The sequence below is a fragment of the Sminthopsis crassicaudata genome, chromosome 2 (assembly GCF_048593235.1).
Source record: "Sminthopsis crassicaudata isolate SCR6 chromosome 2, ASM4859323v1, whole genome shotgun sequence".
NCBI lineage: Eukaryota > Metazoa > Chordata > Mammalia > Dasyuromorphia > Dasyuridae > Sminthopsis > Sminthopsis crassicaudata.
In genome coordinates, this window is record NC_133618.1 from 163,813,605 (window position 1) to 163,830,362 (window position 16,758).

Sequence of the window (16,758 nt, forward strand, 5' to 3'; positions counted from 1 at the left end):
TACTATGTTCTCCTGGTTCTGCTCATTTTACTCTGATTCAGTTCATATATGTCTTTCCAGATTTTTCTGAAATCATCCTGCTTGTCATTTCTCATACTATCATAGTACTCCATTGGAATTATGTACCACATGTTCATCCATTCCTCACTTCACAGACATCCCTTCAATTTCCAATTCTTTATCACCATGAACAGTAAAATATCTTTGTGATATAGATCTAATAATAGTATTGCTGGATCAAAGGATATGCACAGAGAATTATATTTTATATTCATAAAGCAAAGAATTTGGGATTATTAAAAAACACTATTTAAATAGTTATAAAAAACTAAAAACACAAAAACTTCATGGACCCCATGAGAAATTTAATGAAAAATTTGGTAAAATCTATTTAAACTACATCTTCAGCATTTCCCTGATTACATTATTAGGCCTATTTAAAAAAGGACCTATCAAACTTGTACTCCAACACTCATTTACCATAGCTTCCAAAATCACTGTCTGAAAGATCATGTTATTGAGTTCCAATTACAAAGTTCTGAAGGCTTTGGCTGGTAGTTGAGTGTTAGGCTAAATGAGGTTTGACAGCAAAGACACCAGTGCTCTGGAAATTAAATAGTCCCATATTAGTTCTAGGATGATCATTATACTTGTGATGCTTGTCATGGAGTTGGAATATTTTTAATAGGCATAAGTCAGTCCTACATTGTAGGTTCACAAAGGAAACTTTTTAAAAGTAGAATTGAGTAATGCCATTTTATTTCATGTAAATTGAATATTTATATCTTAATTATAATTATATGTTTATTTCATACATTTATCATTGCTAATCAGAAATAGTAGCATATACATAAAATATTTCCATATGAATTGATGATACCTTATTTTTTTAAGTTTTCTGTATTGAAAAATAAACAGATAGGCAAAGTTAAATTTTTAAAGAATTAAACAAAATCAGAATATCTGAAAAATAGAAACAACTTGTAAAAAATCATGTATTTTCTATAAAACAATGGTATGACTTCCAGTAAACTGAAGTTTAGCTAAAAATGTTTTTGTAAGCATTAATAAGCTACTGTTCTTATTCCTAATAATTATCATTCATCCATTTATTGTAGAAAACCTTTGATTCACCACAATCCTCAAATGCCTAAATATCCCTGCAGAAGCATACTTGTACCATAGAAGAAAACTTTTTCACAGGAAAAACAGACAGATTCATACCAAACTTCCTTCACTTCTTTCCTCTCCATTCTGTACAATTAGAAATGATATTCAGAATGATGGGTCAGAGGCACTGTATGATTTCCAATGAAAAGGAGATTTAATTATAGGCACTGTGTTCTATTTTTTGAAGTAGGAAAACTTATTATAAATTTTCACAATATTTTTCAACCAAGATTTATTCATAAAAATATATTTTGACCCTTATTTATTAACTCTTTTCTAATTAGCAAATCCAGTACCAAAAGACCACATTTACAGAGCATTATTATAAGTTAAATTTTGACTCCTCTCTCTCTGTCTCCGTCTCTGTCTCTCTGTCTCTCTCTCTCTCTCTTTCTCTCTCTCTCTTTCTCTCCCTCCTTCCCTCCCTCCTTCCCTCTTTGTGTATCTGTGTATCTCTGTGTATCTTTCTGCTGTATACACACACATACACACAAATGCACAGACACAGAGTATTATTTATACAATATCTTGATGTATTTATATAGATATGCATATATATGATTATAATATGTAGATGTCTTAAATGGCAGGAAATTTTACCTCTTAATTTTTTCTGATTTCAAAAAAGATCTAAATATCAGAAAGAATAATCAAATGATCATTCTGCTCTTGAAATTGGCATACAAAATTTTATTCAAATTGAATATTTGGTAGTTTCCCATTTTAAAATAATTAAGATTACATAGTATATTACCTGGGACATAGTAGGATTTTAATAAAAGTATTTTGGTCATTTGAAAGGCACATATACAAAGCCATGCACAGTAAAAACAAATGCTAGACACATCTGATTTTAACTTATTTTCCCCAAAGAATCCACAATTTTTTTCCTTCTTATCATAAGATTTCATGACTCTGAACTTTGGTCCAATGCCCTAAGCACCAGAAAGTTGGTTATTGAATAAAGAAAAGCTAATTCTATGGGCCAAACTGATAACATTCTGCAAAAGAGATCCTGCTTATTTTGATATCAGCAAAATCCACTATGGAGCTTAAAACTCACAGACCTCGGGCTATTTCTGCTCTGTGACCATATAAGCATTCCACTGTCATATTATTTACTTTCCCCTTCCAGCGTTTGGGGAGAGACACCATATATGGAATTCAGATGACTATAAATTCATATCAATTTTACCTAGTAAATAATAACCAATTACTCTCAAGCCTTGGAAGACTAACAGGCTGCATCTGACAGCTGGGCTGAAATTAAATACACACACATCCCACATAATGTATGATAGAAAGAATTTAGGATTCAAAGATTGGATAAGCGGGGTTCAAATCTGTCTTGGCTGCTTTCTTGTGTGGGGCAGCACAATTTAATTCAACAAGCCTTTATTAAATGTGAGATATGGAGTTAGTTTTGGGTTTGCAAGGCAAAGCAAAGCAAAACAAAACAATTTTTCTCTCCCTTTTAAGGAATTTACAGTCTATTGGCAAATGGTTAAAATCTTTTGGCTTTGTTTCATCATTTATAAAAATGATGTTACTGAATTAGATGGTCGCTAATGTCCTTTCCAGCTCAAAATGTGTGTGATCCTATGCAAAAGTTTTCCAGTTAATAGCAGTGGACACTGCTGTGAGTACTATGGAAGGAAGCCATTTTTGGAGCAAGCCAAAGCAGGGATAAGGTCCTGTGGGGGTTGGAAGGGTAGGAGAGTGTTATAAACAGTGTAGCTGGGATGATTTCCCCATCTGTCATATGCTATATTGGAGTGATTTGCAGAATACGGACAGCTACAATCACTAGCTGTTAATCAGCCCTTTCTATTCCCAAAACAGGTATGGGAGCATGTGTATAGGAGCCCCTTGTTATAAGTAAATTCAATTAATCAAAAAGCATTCATTATGTGTTTAACTGTCCAAGTTTATCTGGCAGGGAACTAATTTATCCTACAACACAGGAAGCCTCAAATTTAAGGGATTTTCAGGAGAGCAAGAGTGTGAAGGTAAAGTGTAGATCCCTTTGGTCAGTAGCATGAAGGTCCTGCTACAGAGCTGGTCTAAGGGTCAGGATCACATGCTTCAAGTCCTGCCTGTGACATCCTATGACACGCTGGGCAAAGTAACTTAATATCTCAGAGCATCAGGTCCCTCTCTAAAATTCCTAACTTGCAGAGCAGGAACTGATCTCCTCTGGCAAATGAATTTCCCATAGAGAACTTCCTACACCAATAAAATGCCAGGTGCTGACCATGTGTGAAGTGAGGATTGGTCCCAAGTAGCTCAGCACTAACAAGACATGGTGAACAACCAGGCAAAAAAGGAAAAAGGGAAGAAAATTTGGGGGCTTTTAGTATGCAGAGAACAAATCTGTAAACCCAATAAGTATTTTTACTGGTCTAAAGGAGCTTAAGAAGATGCAGAGAAAAGGCAGAAAGTTGTTCTGCAATTTCCCTCAAAGCAACTTTAAGTAATGCTTCAAAATGAATTCTGGGGCTCCTAGCCCCAGCATAGATCAGCAACTAAGGAGCTGGAATCCTAGCTTAAGAGGCCTGCAACACAACTGACCAGTGGTGAGCCCTTCAGCCCCTGGGCAACAGGATGATGGTCAGGCCTACTAGCCCCCGAAGAGCTCAACCCAGAATTCCAGTGACCAATTCCCTGGTCCATGGTGCTAGAAGCTTGGGCCAGTTCCCTCTGTATCCCAGGAGCAGAGACCAACTTTAAAAGTAATGAAATAAGAAGGAAAATAAGTGGGGGGAAAAGCCTTAACCATAGAAAGCTAGTAGAGCAAGAGGGAAGATTAAAAAAAAAACAAAAAATTCAGAAGAGGTCAACAATATCAAAACACTCTCATGCAAAGTTTCAAAAAGAAATATGAATTGGTATTAGACCTAAAAACTCCTCCTTAAATAGCTCAAAAGGGATTTAAAAAATCAAACAGGAGAAGTAGAAGAAAAAATGGGAAAACAAACGAGAATTATATAAGAGAATCTTGAAACAATAGTCAACAACTTAGAAAAGGAAGCACAAAAGAATGGAAAAAAAAAACCACTTTGTAAAGTATAGAATTGGTCAAATGAAAAAGGAGGTACAAAAATCCACCAAAGAAAACAACTCCTAAAGGAGCTTAGGAAGGATGTCTTGCTGGTGGTAGAAAGATATTGATTTAAATTAGAGTCAGGAGAGTGTTACTCTACAGAAGAATACTATTAAATTGAGATTCCTATCAAGCACCAGTGCAGCCTAATGATGGCCACAATACACTGTAGGGAGATTTTCATCCTTGTGGGAATACTCTCTGAGCTTTAAAATGGAATTCATTAGGGAAATATGATAGGATACACTTTATTTCTAAAAAGTGATTTATAGCCAGTTTTGTAGGACATCTGTAAGTTAAACAAGGGATTCCTGTGGGCTGCAGGATTCCTGGGTCTCTGGTGGCATCTATTTGTCCAGCTAGTTGGAGAGAAAGCAAATTCAAAAAGAACAAAGCATTCCTCAGGGGCCCTATTTTTATTTTATGTAAAATGAGGAAAATGACATTTGTATTAACTACTTAGAATCCTAGGGTTTGAAGGAATCTCCTGGTTTTATAGGTGAAGAAACTAAGAAGCAGAGAACTTATGTGGCCACATAGCTAGAATCAGAAGGGGGATTTAAACCTCAAATTTGTGTTTGTTTACTGGGACCAGGACATTTTTCACTATTCCACTTTGCTTATTATGACCAAGAATGATTTGTTAGTCCATAAAATGCTCCATTACTGTGTGCAGAGGACTGGATGGTGAATTATAGAACCAAGAGGTAGTGTGGCTATTGGACAAAGCACTGTATATGAGGTCAGTCACAAACATGCTAAATACATTCGGAAAATTATTTCATCTTTCTGGGTCTTGGCTTTGTCACCCAGTATTCTATTAATCAATCATTAAGCATTCAAGAGTCTTCACTATTTGCCAGGGACCATATTAAGCACTGGGAATACAAAAAGATACAAGAGAAAATCCCTATTCTCAAAGAGTTTACAATCTCAAAGTTGGATTAAATGAATAAAAAAGAAAGATGTTATATATAGCAAAATATTTATAATAGTATTCTTTGTGGTAGAAAAGAATTAAAAATTTTATTAAGATGTTCATCATTGTCAAATAGTTAGAAAAACTGGTTCAGGGATGTAATGGAATATTATTGTACTGTAAAAAATAATTTGTTGTTGCTTAATCATTTTAGTTGTATGCAACTCTTCATGGCCCTATTCAGAGTTTTCTTGACCAAAATACCTTTGTTTTTGCCATTTTTCTTCTCTAGCTTTTTACAGATAAGGAAACTGAGGCAAAGCAGGTTAAATGACCTGCTTAGTGTCACGTAATTCCTAAGTGTCAGAGGCGAAAATTAGACTCAGGAAGATATCTCTTCACTTCAAATAATGCCATCCTGGAGTGCCAAGGACATGCTTGCCATTTAGATGTAGCTATGATGTGGCTGACACAATGATGTCCCCAGGACTGTTTTAGAAAACGAAAGGATTATTTCCTTAATCTTTACAGCTTGTGGTGACTCTTCCCACACTGGGGTTGGTCAGCCAGAGCCACATCACTGGCTCATTGTCAAGAGGTTTCAAAAAAGTAACTTATTTTGGTGGAGAGTGAAACATTTCATTTTGGGAAAAGAGTAACTTTCAGGAGTTCCCTTGATAATAACATGTTATGAGGAAAACAGTCTTCAGTGTATCACCCATAACATGACAAGCTGAAAGGGCAAAAGAGGAGCTCTCGATGGGGAGAAAAACCAACAACAAATCTTTGAAGGATGACATACCTTTGATGGGAAGGATGAAACTCTCCAGAGGAAATGCAGCTTAATGTTTGTACCTGGTTCACCCTCACCAGCAGAGAGCACAAGAGAAAAGGCTCACATGCAGAATACTTTTTCATCACAAAGCACTTTCTTCACAAGTCTATGTAACTGGAATGCTGATAACCCCTTTTTAGATTAGGTCACTGAGGATTCCAAGAGGATGTGATTCATCCAAGACTGCACAGCTAGTAAGTCAGTCAGAGGTGCTCCTCAGTCACAGAATCTCAGAATTGGAAGATAACTCAGAAAAGTACTTTTTTCCTCTGATCTCCCTCCCTTCAACTTGCCCTATATACCACTATCAGAATAATTTCCCTAATGTATGGCTTTTATCACATTATAAATACGTTGCAAACCTTTAAATGTTCCCCATTGCCAATCAAAAAAAGTCCAGGCTCCTTAATCTTGCATTCATGGCCAACCATAGTTGCTTTTTCAGCCTTCTCACACTCTTTTCTCTTCCATCTTCTACTCAAGTTGAAGTGGAAAACTTACTTTCCTTACACACATCCTATATTCTCTGGGTCTTTGTTTATATTTTTCCATTTGCCTCGAATATTGGATGATGTTGGGAAGTATCCCTGATCCCTGAAGGACTCAGTTTCCTTATCTGTCAATTAGGGAAGTGAATTTCAAGTCCTCTGACATCTATTTTAGCCATCTTATGATTTCTTCTGCATTCTCCCCTCATCCTAACTCCACCTCTTTAAATCATCCTTATCCTTCAAATTCAGTTGAAATGCCATTTCTGTATTGAATCTTTCCTGATCCCCTTGGGCAGAAGTGACATCATCCATACATAAACTCTATTAACACCTTATTCAAACTACATATGTATGTATGTATATACATATATATATATGTGTGTGTATATACATACTTTCTATTTTGATTTAGTTGTTGCTCTATATACAACATTTTGGAGATAAAGGCTCTGGTTTCTTTTTCTTTTTCTCCCCCCCTGTGATTAATAAATATTTCTTGAATGAATATATAAATAAATGAATGGATGAATCTTAATGGACTCTTGTCCATGGAATTTTCTTGACAAAGATACTAGAATACTTTGCTATTTCATTCTCAAAAACAGCCGCCTTTTTACAGATTAGGAACTGAAGGAAGTAGGGGTTAAGTGACTTGCCTACAGTCACACAGTAAGTTTCTGAAGTCTCACTTGAACTCAGATCTTCTTGACTCAAGAGTGGTATTCACCTAGCTGCCCCAAACACTTAATTTCTAGCAATTTTTAGAAAGTTAATCACAGATTCCTCATTATGTTCCTTTTTAGAAGAGCATTAGCACAGCTAGGTAAAGTTTCATAAGTGTTAGTTCTTCTGGAACCCTAAACAATACCCTGGTTACCTAAAAAAAATCTTAGATATTCAAAAAGGTAGAGATACTATAGAAGAGACCTTGTCCAACCCAAGTGTCTCGTTTGGCATAGTAAGGAAAGACAAGCTGAAGGACTGCACAGATAGTGTCAAAGCCGCGTTTGAACTCAGACCCTCTGAAGTTCAATCCCAGACTCTTTGCACTGCTCAACGCTGCCTTTCTTTGCAGAAGAGAGCTAAACATGAACTCTGCAGTTGATACAAAACAAAATAAAATGTCCAGCAGGAAGTATTTTTTTATCATCCATTGCAGTAGTTTGATTCTGGGAATATGTTCAAGAGAAGGACAAATTATCCCAATAAGCCAATAGTTTAGTCATTGGGCAATGCGCTTTGATCGTGACCTTAACCATCACACAATTTCAGACAATGTTACTTGCAAAGATAACCTGCAATTTTCCACTTTGCAGAAAGAGAAAATACATCACACTGGGAACATGGCTCTTTTTTTTTTTTTCATTTACTTAAAAAAAGCCCTCAGAAACAAATAAATCTTTATCTGATGTTTATCCTTACAATGAGGATTAAAAGAGAGAGAGAGAGTGTGTGTGTGTGTGTGTGTGTGTTGGGGGGATGGTGCTGGAAGCAATTTGGAAACAATAAAAAGTATTAAGTAATATACAAATAATAATCTTTGATTTATCTCCAGGCTCCTGCAGGGATGCATGGGACACTAGAACTGCCTAAAAAATTGACCATATCCTGGCCTGTTTAAAAAATGAAAAAGGATCCAATTTTTCCTCCTTAATAAACAGTGGCTGGGGGGTTTAAGGAAAAAACAAATGCCACCTACCCTCATTAGACTCTTTCACACTTCCTGACTTCTTTGCTTTGCTCTTCTTGGGAGGAGGAGAGAGGCCCTTTGCTTCTAATCCCTCTGAAAGCACAAAGATTTAATAAAATCTTATTGACATATTTACTTGAAGAGTGTGACATGTTCAAGCCTACAGCAGTTTCCTTCTCAGCAACCTATGATAGCACCATCCATTGTAATGGGCTGCACTGAACTTTGGCTGAGTAGATCTGCTTTCCCTGACGAACACCAATACAGAAATGGCAGGCTTGAGTGCACTCGCCTTTTAGCCAGAATGAATATTTCCCACATATGTGAAATCACACATGAAGGGTTATTATTTTCCCCATTTTTTAGTATCTCTCATAATGTCCCTTGTAAAAATCATTTTCCTCTTCAAAGAGGCATTGGTTGGCTCAAGACTTCATGATCATACATCTGTTACAAGTTGTCAATGTACATGTGCATTTCAGCCAAGGCTTAAAGGAGACCCAGATGATCTGGAATGCCATCCCTCTTTTTAAAAGGTCTTTAAGCCATTTTACTCCCCTTTAGCAGACTTCCAGGACACATTGTCCTTCTTAATTTTCTAATTAAAAACAATGTACAAATCATCCTCACTTTTTTTTACCCTTGTAATTTAAATATGGAAGCTACTACATTGAATTCATGACTACTGTTGTTGAAAATGCCTCTTCAAACATATTTCAAACCAAGACTCACTATATTGCAAACCAGAATTTATTAACAACAAAGCAAGAGGTCCTTCATTAAGGATTAGTCCAAAATCTCAGGGTGGGTTAGAGATGATTCTGGCTTCCCAAACATTATGCCAGCAAAGTACAAGCTCTGGCCCATCTCACTAAGCTAAAAAGACTTCTATATGATTGAGGTGCCTCTTGAATTTCTACGACCCTAACTAATTAGAGAAATGCATCTCTATAGCATCAGCCATATAAAGTTACTGTCTCTTAAAGGATAGAGTTTGCAAGCTGTTTATTATAGTTTATGTAGGGGAATAGACATATTATTTAAACCACAGATTCTTAATTAACTTATGTTAACAATATCTATTTGTTATTTTAGAGAATATAGACAAGTTGGAAATGATCATTTCCTAAATAGGAAGTGGTTTCAGATAGAATCTCGGTTGTTATTGGCAGATACAAAGGAACTGAAAATTTTAGGTTATCTAGGAGAAACACAGGCCTTTATTTTAGTATATGCAAAACTGGCTGATGAAATATTTTGAGTTTTCAGTAGGTCACTGGGAGAGGGCAGCTTCCATGTGTGATGGAAAGGATGCTGGATTTGTAGGTTAGATGACTTGAATTCAAACCACAGCCCTGTTATCTGCTACCTGTATGATCCTGGACAAATCATTTCACATTTCTGGGTCTCAGTTTCCTCAATTGTAAGATGACGGGTATAGATTATATGGTCCCTAAAATAAGTTCCAACTCTCAAACTATAATCTTATGAACTAGATCTTTTTTCTATCTTTCAAGAATTATGAAATCATAGAGCCACAGTAATTTCTTTGGTAAACCAAGTATATGCAACCCTCTTCGTGTGAATCTTTAAGCCACTTTAGATGATGCAGAAGGCCTAAAGTCATTGTCACCTTTCCTAAATTAAATAACAAATAGAAGCCCCAAACATGTAATTCCCACTGCATATTCCACATGTTCCTTCTTAGTCAAAGAGAAGCAGTGTGCTGGTGATGAACAAAACATGGTTTTTTGTTTTTTCTTATAATACCAGCTAACAATTATTTACCACTTTGAAGCCTGAAAGTTAATTAATCAGCATTTATTAAGAACTTTTATATGGGCCAGGCACTGGGGATACAAATACAAAGAATTAAACAATTCTCAGATAAGGAGTTCGAATTCTAATGGGATGCACAACAAATAAATATGTAAGCATATACATATGATAGGAATAAATACAAAATTGTTAACTACAAGGTAATTTGAAAGGGAGGGTATTAGCAGTTGGGATCAGGAATGTTTTTGTATAGAAGGTGATTTTTAACTGTATCTTGAAGGAAGATATCTGTAAGATGGAGATGAAGAGGAAATGCATTCCAGTCTCTTAGGATGACCCATGAAAAGACTGGGAATTTAGAGAATTTAGAGTAGGAAGGACAGAGAGGTCAGTTTTCCTGTATTACAGAGTGTGGGAGGAGGAATAATATCCAAAGTCCAATGGGTCTGGAAGCATAGACTAGGGTTGTGTGGGGCTTTAAAAGCTAAATAGAGTTTATATTTTGCTCTTGGTATATGGGAAATCACTTTACATAAATTACCAAGACTTTAAAAAAAAACCTAAATACTGTAAGGCCGGTATCTTTCATATCCCCTTTTGCAGATGATAAAATTGAAGTTCAAAGATTATGTGACTTATTCAGTGTCACATAGCTAATAAGCATGATAGGTAGGTTCTGATCCAAGCTTCTCCTGACTCCAATCCATCCTTATTTCTACATTCTGTGCTACTCCTCTTTCTACCAGGCAAACAGACATACTCATGAAACAGAAAGGGAACATCATCCAATGGGGAGGGGCAGAAGTCTATTAACACAACCTATTAATAATCATCTCCTCTACAATGTCAGTCTATAGGGATGCTGCAATGATTGATTCAACATTTTTTTGAATCTAGGAATTTCAGGATATGCATTGTTTTTAGGTGAGCAGACTTAATCCAAAGAAAGAAAGACATTTTTTTCACACTCCATAGTGTCATTAAAATTAAGGAAGCCAAAGACAACGTTGGGAGTATTTGCTCTTTTTCTAGAGCAGGAAGAATTCACCCACTACATCATAGCTTCCATGATTTTATCTACTCTAGGTAGCCATGGGCATTGCTCCTGGGATACCATGTCATGATTTGACACCTCACTGAGAAACTTTTTACTTCTTCCCGCTTCTTCAACCTAAATTACCTTTCTCAGTTTCACCCAATTATTCCATCTTACTCCCTCTGCATCCTGCTCTACAGACTACTTTTCCTTCCGTTAGAGTTAATATGGGGCTGAAATAGAATTCTCACTCTTTCACAGCTGCTCCAATCACATGGGCATGAGTCCTTTCAGTATGCTAAAGTCACTGACTCTTTGAAACTATGGCTACTCAAGTTATTCCTCTCATCTATTTGAAAGGGAAAAAAAAAAAAAAAAAAAAATATATATATATATATATATATATATATATATATATATATATATATATATATATATATATATATATATATATATATATATAGAGAGAGAGAGAGAGAGAGAGAGAGAGAGAGAGAGAGAGAGAGAGAGAGAAAGAGAGAGTTTAATAAATTTGATGAAAAGTTTGACATTATTGACTTTCAAGCCTTTTAGGCAAGTGGCTTAGTTTTCTGTGGTTACAAGTAACATCTAAGGCTCTTACTTGTTCTTCAAGGTGAAAACTCTGCCAGAGGCTACATTAGCCTCCCCTCTCCCCTAAACTGCCGTCACAGGGGAGATGGATTTTGACCCTTTGGAACAGGTTCAGCAAGAGGAGAAATGAGTTGCTTGTAGCAGCTCACTAAGCACTGATGACTGCCTCAAAGGGCCTCATGAAATGGGAGAAAACTGCATTTACAATCAGATTGGGAGATGATTCTGACCATTGCCTGACCGTTGCATTCTGAAAATGCCTCATCTGTACCTAGCAGAGAGAGGAGTATTTCACAATGGTGGGGATCCCTCCAGTGCTGAACAGAAGACTGAAACTGAGAATCAGGATTTCTCCAAAAATAGAGTTGACTATATAATCAAATGCCTCTTTTAGGATTTTAAAATGCTCATATACCAGGGGACATTCAAGCAGTATCTGTGAGAGATGTTGATTTAAAAAAATAAAGGTTCTGTCATCACATTTCTGTCCAGCCAATTTGAAAAAGTGGTGGCAGACAAATAATTATGATGGACTATTAATTGGTCTTTGAATTATTGATATTAAGTATATTATTCTGAACCCCTCCAAAATTAATATCTCTATACCTTGATTTCACCTTTAGTAAGGAGCATCATTATACTATCACACACACAATTCTTTGGAAAGAAACTTCAATATCAATGAATGATAATGTAAAACATTTACTTGAGATATATTATCTCATTTAAGCCTCATAATTACAATGTAATCCTGTGAAATAGGTATTATTATTATGTTCATTTTACATTGAGAAGATAGAAAACTAGCCCTGATGATACAGCAACTTAAATGTTGAAGGCAGGATTTGAATCTAAATCTTGAATCTTGAATTTAACACCAGCACACTTTATGCCATAGTGCCTCTAAAACAAAAGAAGTAACTGTACTGTTATATGTACTGAGTTGAAGGAAGGAATAAGTAAGTTCCTTTCTGATTGTGGAAGAGAAATTAGCTTCTCTAATTTTAATTTCAATATTACTCATAGAAAAAGTCTTATTTTTGGTTACTGGAAGGTTAAAATGAATTATCTACTGAATATGTTTTATTTCATATATCCCTATGACCTTGCCTGTCACTTTTAAGAGAATTATTTCTGAATTGGGATCTAATGGAGTGCTCACCACACAGTAGACATTTAATAAATGTTTAAAAAATGAGTGCCCAGTTATGTAAGAATTACTATATCTGAACAAATGAACCTATTTATTGAATCCTGATTTTTATTCCAAGCTCCCTTCTTGTAATTTCAAGTATTTTCTCCATCTAGAAATGTAATAAACGTCACAAGCTTAGGATATCTAAAACTTAAACTTAATTTATCATTTCCCCCTCCAAATCTTATCTTTTTCCTGTCGTTCTGCCAAAACATTATACTGGCAGAAAACTTAAATTTCCCTTCTTAATTTTAGATAAGTCAAATAGAAAGATAAGCAAGGGGGAAATATTTGCTTGAGAAAGTAAAACTAAAAGATTTAGGGAATTTACTAAATGATTCTACTAAAAATATGCATTTTCTCACCTGTATGTGGAACTTTTACAAACAAATGACCATGTATCAGAGCATAGAGGTTCTAGAAGCAAATACAAAAAGACAAAAAAAAATCACCCACATAATCCCATTGGGAATGCTCTTGGAAAAAGTAAGAGCTTATAATTTATAAAGTTGGAATTGAGCAGTCTGGCATAGATCATTATTACTTCATGACTATTCTAATAACTTACTGGTTGATCTTATCTCAACTCACATATCAAACACCTTCCTAAAGGGAAGGTATCATAAATCATATAATCCCCTAGTCAATGTTTTGACTCCTTATTGCCCCCAGATTTATATATGAAATAATCTATTTTGCATTTAGAGTCCTTCATAAACTGTTCCATTTCTAGTCTTCTCATACCTTACTACCATCAACAGATTCTGCAATCTTTTGATACTAATCTTCTTGCTGTTTCTCAAACATAACACTTTATTTACCAATTGTAGACATTTTTACTGGCTGTCCCCCCAGCCTGTAATTCTCTTCTTTCACATCTCTGCCTCCTCATCTCTCTGACCTTCTTTAAATCTCAGCTGTTGTTCTACCTTCTGTAGGAATCCTTTCCAAGTCCTTCTTAATCTTTATATCTTCCTTTTGAGGCTATCCTAATCAATCCTGTATACATCCTGTGTATAAGCAAAAACAATTGTTGACAAGTTGTCTGTCCCTTAGAGTATGAAGTCCTTGAGAGAAAATTTAAATTTTTCCCTTTTATTCCTAGGGCTTTCATCCACATAGCAGACACTTAATAAAGGATAGTTGCCTGAGTGCAGGTTTTGTCTCAAACTACTTATTTGGAAATTTGGCTAAGTGAAATTACTGAGGTTGGGGGGCAGAATTCAAATAATAGAGAAGAATTCTGGAAGGTGAGGTGACATTTCCTTCATAATATGCATTCATGGGGGTGCAGTTTGCTTAGGGTTGCTTCTCACTTATCTGAAAACTTGGCTGCCGAGTTGGTTTTCACCCAACTCTAGAAGGAATGGTTGGAACACTAGATGAAATGAACTTAAGGATATCATGGCCGGACTAATAATCCAGAGCAGAATGACATCAGAACTGATTAAGCCAGTTTACTATCTGCAATTATTGATAAATCTGTGGCAACTTCATGGCACGATAGGTAGATAGATAGCACTGAGTTCCAATATAGTCTCAGAAAATTATTAGTTTCATGATTCTGGGCAAATCACATAACTGATGTCTGCCTCAATTTCTTCCTATGTAAAATGGGGGAAATGTTACGTAGCTTCCAGGGTTGTTAATAAGGACAAAAATGAGATATTTTAAAGCTCTATATAAATATTAGCTATTCATTCAAATATTTGAATATATTCATTCAAGCACTAGGTACCGAAAATTACAAAAATAAAAAAACAAATAGTCTCAGATTTTCAGTAGCGCATATATATATATATACATATATATACATAACATGTATACATGTGTATATATAATATATATACATATTATATATATACTATTGACTTCATCTTTTTCAAAAACAAAACAAAAACAGTCCTCATCTTCCTTCTTCACTGAACCCTAGGGAGTTTTAAAAAAAAATGTGATTCAGGATGTGAAGCCAAGGTACCCACAGCCAAGAGGAGGAAGGAAGCAATCCTTTTTTTCTGACTATTGCAGCTGCAGCAGAATGACCCAATCTTTATTGGCCCAAAATAGCAAAATAACATGTGAGCAATTTTACAAAAGCATCCTTTCCCTTCATTGTCTTTTGAAAGGTTAGAGGTTTAACATAGTAAAGCTAAGGATGGATAGATAGTATAGGATGGATTTCTTGGTGAGACTATAATAGAATAATCATTTCCTTTTGAATTCCTTAATGTTATCTACTTTTTCCACTTATGTAATGTGCTATATGATGATTTTAAGAGGCAGATCAAGGAGAAATTTCTTCCTGTATTAAAGTGCAGTCATGTTGAAAGGCCTGTTTATTTGTTCTCTTGCCTATTATAAATATCAATTAAAACAATAGTATTCAGTGATATTATAGATATCACTGAGTTGTCAAAACCAGCTGCCAGCAACAATTTTTCTCCTGGCTATGACTATGGCCTAGTTTAGCAGCACATGGCCAAAGAAATACCATAAATCATTTCTGGCTCTCTGTTTTTCCTCTTTTTCTACACAATCCAAATCAGTCCAATTCAGTCCAATCCAATCCAATCTAAAAGCATTTATTAAAAGACTACAACATATAAGTCATTGTACTGGGATTTAGGGACACAAGGAAAAACAACAAAAGATTTCATTCACAGTGAACCTACATTCTATTGGAAGAATACAATATGTATAATTCTCTTGGTCCTACAGACCTGCCTTCTTCCCAGGAAAAAAAAATGTACCTGAACTTGGGGTTATATACAGAAAAGAATTTTGTGGTGAAAGGAGCCAGGAAAGAAAAAAGTGTTAAACAGGGGAGAAATTGCTGGAAGGAAGCCAGGATATGGGAAAGAGAGAGTTTTAATGGCAGCCACCTTTCCATTTGTGGAAATTCCCTTAAGCCCATTCCACCTCCTCATTCTGAATGATCAGATAAAAAGGAAAGAACAGGGTCCAAAAAATCAATACTGAGCTGGCTGTACTGATAAGAAGTGGAGGGGAAGGATTAAAGATTTTTAAGTATCAGCAGAGTGGTGACAGGAAAAGTGGCTGGATCTAGAATTACTACTCTTTATTCTGAGTTTTCTATGGATTGGGCAATGGCAAGGAGGTTCATGAATGAAAAACTGGAAGAAAACAGTCAAAAGGGAGATCTAAATCACTGCTTTTGAACTATCTTCCTAGAACATCTGTAATTGGGGATGGCCTTTAGACAAGATAAGGGATATATGTCTGATGGCGTCACAATCAATCCACCATTCAGTAGTTTTACATACATATATATATATATATATATATATATATATATATATATATATATATATATATATATATATATATATATATATATATATATATATATATATATATATATATATATATGATTCTTTTGCCTCATAATGTATAAAGGATTACATGCATTAAAACCATGATTATGTGATCAACTCTATTAAGCTATGTCAATATGACTCATTGGAAACATAGTAGAAAGGGAAAAGAAGAGAAGAAAAGGGAATAAGCATTTTTATAGCAGCTAGTATATATATATATATATATATATATATATATATATATATATATATATATGTGTGTGTGTGTGTGTGTGTGTGTGTGTGTTAAGCATGTTTTACAAATATTACCTCATTTGATCCTCAAAACAACTTTGTAAAGTAGTTATTATCCCCATTTATGATTGAGGTTAAGTGTCTTGCCCAGAGTTACACAGCTAGAAACTGTCTGAGGTTGAATTTGAACAAAAATTGCATGCACTAGTGCCCTAGGCCTTCCATCTCCTCCTGGATACAGTATGTCCACTGAGGAAAGGCTATTAGGCACTCGGCCAAGTATCCTGCATCTTCTTCAAAGGATTTCTTCATGACAGGGAATCTACTGCTTTCCAGTGCCACCTTATGAGGTAACC

At 35.3% G+C, this 16,758-nt stretch overlaps 1 protein-coding gene across 4 annotated transcripts in view; it reads right to left on the reverse strand.

Annotated features, from left to right (window-relative positions):
- MACROD2 (mono-ADP ribosylhydrolase 2) overlaps positions 1-16,758 on the reverse strand; it is a 2,172,380-nt gene that overhangs the window by 178,293 nt on the left and 1,977,329 nt on the right. For 3 of the 4 annotated variants that reach the window (XM_074287831.1, XM_074287829.1, XM_074287832.1), the window contains exon 10: positions 8,218-8,301. The exons of the other annotated variant lie outside the window; for it this stretch is intronic. In XM_074287831.1, coding sequence (XP_074143932.1) covers positions 8,218-8,301 — 84 coding nt within the window. The remainder of the gene's footprint in view (positions 1-8,217; positions 8,302-16,758) is intronic. 4 annotated transcript variants of the gene reach the window in all.